The sequence below is a fragment of the Pygoscelis adeliae genome, unplaced genomic scaffold (genome assembly GCF_000699105.1).
Source record: "Pygoscelis adeliae isolate BGI_AS28 unplaced genomic scaffold, ASM69910v1 Scaffold7, whole genome shotgun sequence".
NCBI lineage: Eukaryota > Metazoa > Chordata > Aves > Sphenisciformes > Spheniscidae > Pygoscelis > Pygoscelis adeliae.
The window spans coordinates 2,745,430-2,751,245 of record NW_008825268.1 but is presented as its reverse complement, the minus strand read 5'-3'; the positions used below and the strand labels follow the sequence as shown (position 1 = coordinate 2,751,245).

Below are 5,816 nucleotides of genomic sequence, written 5' to 3'. Positions count from 1 at the left end.
CCGCCTTCTTTAGATGCTAGTGGTATAGACACTATTTACTAACATTGCCTATACGGGGCAGGGAAGGTAGAAAACTGCCAGTATTTTGCAGGAGCTTTTGTCGGCAATGTATTTTGGTGCATGTGATGGTCAGGGTCCCAAAGCAGATGAGAGGTATTTAACCACTTGAAGCTAAAAGGTCACTTCTATCCACACATACAGCCCCACGTACTCTTTTTGTTCTCGGCACTATTGCCAGCAGGAGTTTCTACTCTCCCTGACCGCTGGCTCGCAGCCTTCCCACATTATCCTTTCAGACTGGGACAGTTTTTTATAGGCTGTGCAGTGAACAGATGAGGGAAATCCTCTGGCTTTAGAAGGAATATATTTTAACAGTTCCCTGGTCCAGTTCCCAGTCTGGTTTCTGTCTAGACATAACTCTCGGCCAGATGCAGGGGTCAGTGCTCTGCAGTACAGAGGAATAATAAGTGTGAGAATTGGGGGGAGGGTTGTGAAGACAGCAACACCTAAAATCACTCTTGCTGCTGAAGGAAATGTAACAAATCATAGCCTAATTAACTGAACAGGGAAGAGTTTTGAGAGTGAGGTAATTAAAGTACCTCAAAGTGGTTTTGTCCCATAACTCCCTCTGGCCATTAGAACAGCCAAGGAGGACCTTTGAGGGAGATTGTTGCTTCATGTTTTGCAGATTTTTAAGTATGGATGTTGTGTGGAATTGAGGGGTCTCCAAAAGCCCTTTTTAAAAGGAGGGTGAGTTTTTCTTAAGGGACTCTGGCACATAACACTAAGTTAGTTTCTGTGAGAACTGGGCACCTTAATCTTCTTGAGATTTTTGAAACCCACTTCCCAGAAGTCTGAAGGACAGTAGGTAGAAGACCCATACAATTCCTGTGCAGTGAAACTTCCACAGTTCCACCATGGACTGTGGAAGTAGAATCCACTTGCGTATTGGTGACTGTGAAGATAGATACTGTCATATTTGATGTCAAGCACAGCTTCATATCAGAAGCCTTGAGTGATCTAACAAGACCCAGTTTCAATATGATTTCCATTTTACTCATTCTCAAAAAGGGATTGTGGGGTACTTTGCCATCTGATTATGTAGGGTGAACTACAAGATATGTTCCAATACAAACATCTCCTTTCAGCATTACACAGCAGGAGTTGCAACAGCAGCGGTAACACTACTGGCTCTGTGCTGAGTCATGTCCTCAAAGATGGATTAGGGACCGTTGGCTGTCCATGTGTTGCAGCTTGAAACCTTGTAGTGAAGGGAGGTGGCTCCTTGCACCCCATTTCTTCCACCCTTGCTCCTCACATGGCAGTAAGTCACTCCTGATGATGATCAGAGCTGTCCTCACATAGGACATGCTCTTGCATCCTAAAAATCTCTCATCTTAATTTTTGAGAAGATAAAAGTTAAAACAAGAGCTGAGTTAGGATAACACAGAGGGAAGAGTTGTAATATTCTGCTAATAAACTTCATCTTGGGTTCCCTGTAGAGGGGATATTTTTCCTTCTGGCTGGTTGTAATCCTCCTATGAAAAGATTCAGTTCGTCACCTAGCACCAGGCATATTGGGCGTGGATTTTAGCATGTTTTCATAAAGGGGCCCAGCTGTGAAATATGAATGCCAGGGAAGCTGATTAAAAGGGAGTTACTTAGTTTAAAAAACTAAAAAAGACCTTTTTTTCAGTGGTGTATTGCACAAGAGAAAAGCCACTTTGGATAAATTACACTTACCAGTATCAGCTTTCAGAAGCTGACCGTAACTGATGAAAGTGAGCACAGAGTTTGTTTTTAGAAGGGAGAAGGCTGCCTGATGTGCTTATTGATGAATAACATCCCAGCCTCGTGCTAACTGCAATCATGTGACAAGTAAAATAATTCAGCAAGCTTCAGAAAGAAGCTGTCCATAAATAACCTTAAATCAGTGCTACAGCTGTCTGTCAATATGTCTGCATGTTGCAGTATCAAGGCCCATATAACACACAGTGGTTTGACTTCACTGCCTTCCATGCTGGTGGCGACCAATAGATAAGTGGGTGTACAAAGCATAATGGTCCAGATTTGGGACTGGTGACAATTTACTTTGTGGAATGGGTTAAGGAACAGCAGCTGGAAAAGGAGGAGAAGTATTGTCTGATATGTAAAACTGTCAGGTCTGTATCAACATAGGTCATGCTCAGTGACATGCTTGGCCTGGTCTGTACTGCTGTGATGCACTAGAGGTCAGTCATAGGATATCTCCAGCTGTGCTATGCTTTGGTCTTAAGTGACTGGAGGGTCAGGGTGGTGTTTAATGTGATGGGCCTGTAGCTGGTGTGAAGTAGTCTTGCATCACTGGCATCAGCAGGATAACTTCAGCTAAATAACCTCAGCAGGATAACTTCAGCTGAAAATCTCTCGCCATGTATCCGGCATTTCTCTTGGGCTGCAATAATCTGTGAGAACTGGCTTGCCGCTTCACTGCTGCTGAGGTGAAACACAGGAAAAAAGCTTGTCATTAGCTATGGAAACAAGTGATTTCTTAGGATTGCTGTTACTGCTGCAATCAACAGTATATAAAAGAGCATTAAAACTTCTACTTTCACAGAAAAATGAAGGAAACACTAATGTCTGCAGTACTTCTGGAGATTTCCATGTAATTTGATTGTTAAGTTGCTGCATGTTGGTGAAAAGTTATTCTACTCCTCTTCCCTGTGTTTTGGGGGCAGGGGGTTATCTGTCATTTACAGCATGGGCTGTCTTTTTATAGGAAGTCAAGGTTTATGGCAGAGGGAATCCAATTAAAGTTGTAGCTGTCGACTGTGGGTTGAAGCACAACATTATCCGTCTGCTGGTAAAGGTAGGTCAGTGCTTTATGTCCTTCATCTCTTGTTTTGCTTTGGTAAAAGCCTCGCCTGTATTCACTAGCCTCCCTTCCACCTGGACACATCATTCTAGTAGCAGTTTCCCTCCTAAAATGAGGTACAATTTTTAGGATGATTTTTATGGACTGGGAGGTGTTTTCTGAACATGCTACACTGTTGAGGGGGTAAGGAAGAGGACCTGTGCAGCAACCTCTCAGCCATGAGAAGAATTCCTAGAAGGTGGGCTTTAAAAAGGCAAGACACAGTCTCTCTAAAGAACAACCAAGGCAGGTCAACCCAACATTGTTAAAAATAAATACACAGGGGAAAAAATTTTGCAGTGAGGGTGGTGAATGGCTGACACTGGCCCAGAGAAGTTGTGGAATGCCTGTCTTTGAAGATACTGAAAACTCAACTGACTAATGCCCTCAGCAACCTGCCCTAAAGTTGAAGTTACCCCTGCTTTGAGCAGGGATTGGACCAGATGACCTCCTGAAGTCCCTCCTGCCTGAGTTATTCTTTAATTCTATGATTCTGTGAAAATCTTCTCCTGTTGTTAGCACAGTGGTGTAGCAGTCCTTGCTTCTCTAGGCACACAGGAGGAATGAATGCAGTGTCCTCTCGTTCTCTAGATGTACAGTGTTTCCCTGTTTCTGTTTTTTAGGGGTTTTTTTGTGGACGTTTGTCCCGTTTTTGATGTGCAGAACTATTTCTGGCATGTCACAGAATGAGGCCATGAAGCCCTATTTTAGCAGTTAGGATGAATGCACCGTGTAGAGGTGAACATATTTTACGTGTGTGCATACACACATACTTTGCATTCCATTAGTAAGTTTTGATGTCTTTAGTGAATTTCAGACAAACTTGACAAACACTGAGATGGCTCAAAAAGACTAAGTCTACCAGTTTTGTGAAAATAATCTGGGCAGATAATGGAGAGAAGCCTCATTATTGACCCCGGCAAAGGAATGACTGAAATCCAAACTCACCTCTGGGACATGAGAGCATGGGAACAACCTCCTGACACAAATTCATTTGTTCCCCTCTACCCCTCATTTCTTGTTCCCTTGTTTTTTTCCCAGCGAGGTGCAGAAGTGCATTTGGTTCCATGGGACCATGATTTCACCAGCATGGAATATGATGGGCTCATAATCTCCGGAGGTCCAGGGGATCCCATGAAGGCCCAGGAGGTGATTCAGAATGTCAGAAAGGTACAGTGTAATGGCCATAGGCCAATTATTCTTGTTTCTTTGCCTTTTTTTTAAGTGCCTGAAATCTAAACAGTTGGTTGTACTAACAAGTTACGGACCAAATATCGTTCAGTCATTTCAGCTGCCTGGGATATTCCTCATCTTGGTTCACTGGGAGTTGTCTCCACACCAGTATTTACAATAAGGCTATACAGACCTTGGTGAACAATACATAGTAAACATGATTACCATGATTACCTTACCGGTGCCTTACAATACCATGTGCTCTTTCAGGACCTCTGTGACCTTATGAAAGAACCGCCCTGATTTCACAGTGCTCCCATTTGAAATAATGTCATGCACTAAATGGCTGTAATGCAGAGTGTCATTGCTTATTCCCCTCGGGTAGACAGACACATCAAGCTGTGCTCTGAGGCTTCCCTCTGAAGCAGAGGAGAGGAGGAAACTTTCCTTTATAGGCTGTTGCCACCCTTGCATTCAGCTTTTTCCCAAGTCTGTGTGGCTGCTGTGAGGGAACTAACATGGTTTATGCTGGAATTGCTGAACAGAGACACTCCAGTATCTCTTGAAAACTTTTTCATTTTAGGTTCTGGAGAGCAATCGCCCAGAGCCCTTGTTTGGAATTAGCATGGGGAATCTAATCACTGGAATAGCAGCCGGAGCTACTTCCTACAAGATGCAGATGGCCAACAGGTGCGGCAGCTCTTCTGCTTCCCAGGGCCCAGATAGACCAGCTCAGCATTGCAAAAGGCCACAGAGCAGCAGTGCTTTGCTTCTGAACTGCCTTGACGGGAGCTAGCATGGCAGTAATGTTACTTCTTCATTCCAGCAATTTTCCTTGCCTTTTATTTAAACTGCCATGTCATTCATTGCTTTTTTTGAGGGTGTTTTGAAAGTATGTGATGTAATTGATGCCCATCAAACTGAAGGGTAGCAAAGTCTCTCCTAGGATTTATCATTTTGAGACTGGCTGCCAGTATTGAACAGCTACTATTGAACTGCTATGTATAGCCCCACAGTTATCAGCTCTTCCTAATTGTGGCATTTGGACACACCTAGCACTTCTGTCCCGTTCTCTGATCCTTTCTCTTTCAGAGGACAGAACCAGCCTGTCCTGAATGCAGTGAATGGACAGGCTGTCATCACTGCTCAGAACCACAGTTATGCCATTGACAGCTCTACCCTCCCACCTGGCTGGCAACCTCTCTTTGTGAATGCGAATGATCAAACGAATGAGGTGAGCTCATGCTTTCCAGATACCTGCACGTAGCAGCCGCTAGTAAGCGAAGGCTCAGTCTCACTTTATTTCACCTCCTGGAAGCTTGTTATCAGATTACAATTAGTTATCAGGACTAAACTTGATGATCTGGCCATCTACTTTACTTGGGGCCCGGCCTTACAGCCCAAAAGGGGGTGAACCATTACCACTGTTCTCCATACTAGCCCAAAGTGTAGGATTGCAACAGTGACCTTATGATTTCCCTTCAACAGCTGCCTTATTAACTTCTGTGATTTCCCTACCATTAGTGGTGCTCACTCAGTTACTGTTGTCTCAGGGCTTGTGCCACAGATGTGCTAGCCTGTGTCACTGTTTTGTTGTGTTTGTTCTGTGTTGCCCAGTGCAGAAAAGGAATATTATTGCAGTCTAATTTGGTCTGTTACTGTAAATAGAATTCCAAGGACTAAAGTCATGAGAGAGAGAGGCAGTTACCTCTAGAGAACAACTTACAGGATCTAAGGTAGAGCTCATGTC

At 43.8% G+C, this 5,816-nt stretch overlaps 1 protein-coding gene across 1 annotated transcript in view; it reads left to right on the top strand.

The window, feature by feature from the left end:
* CPS1 (carbamoyl-phosphate synthase 1, mitochondrial) overlaps positions 1–5,816 on the top strand; it is a 99,202-nt gene that overhangs the window by 21,207 nt on the left and 72,179 nt on the right. The window contains exons 7-10 of the mRNA XM_009329645.1: positions 2,759–2,848; positions 3,935–4,063; positions 4,650–4,756; positions 5,159–5,300. Of these exons, the coding sequence (XP_009327920.1) occupies positions 2,759–2,848; positions 3,935–4,063; positions 4,650–4,756; positions 5,159–5,300 (468 nt within the window). The remainder of the gene's footprint in view (positions 1–2,758; positions 2,849–3,934; positions 4,064–4,649; positions 4,757–5,158; positions 5,301–5,816) is intronic.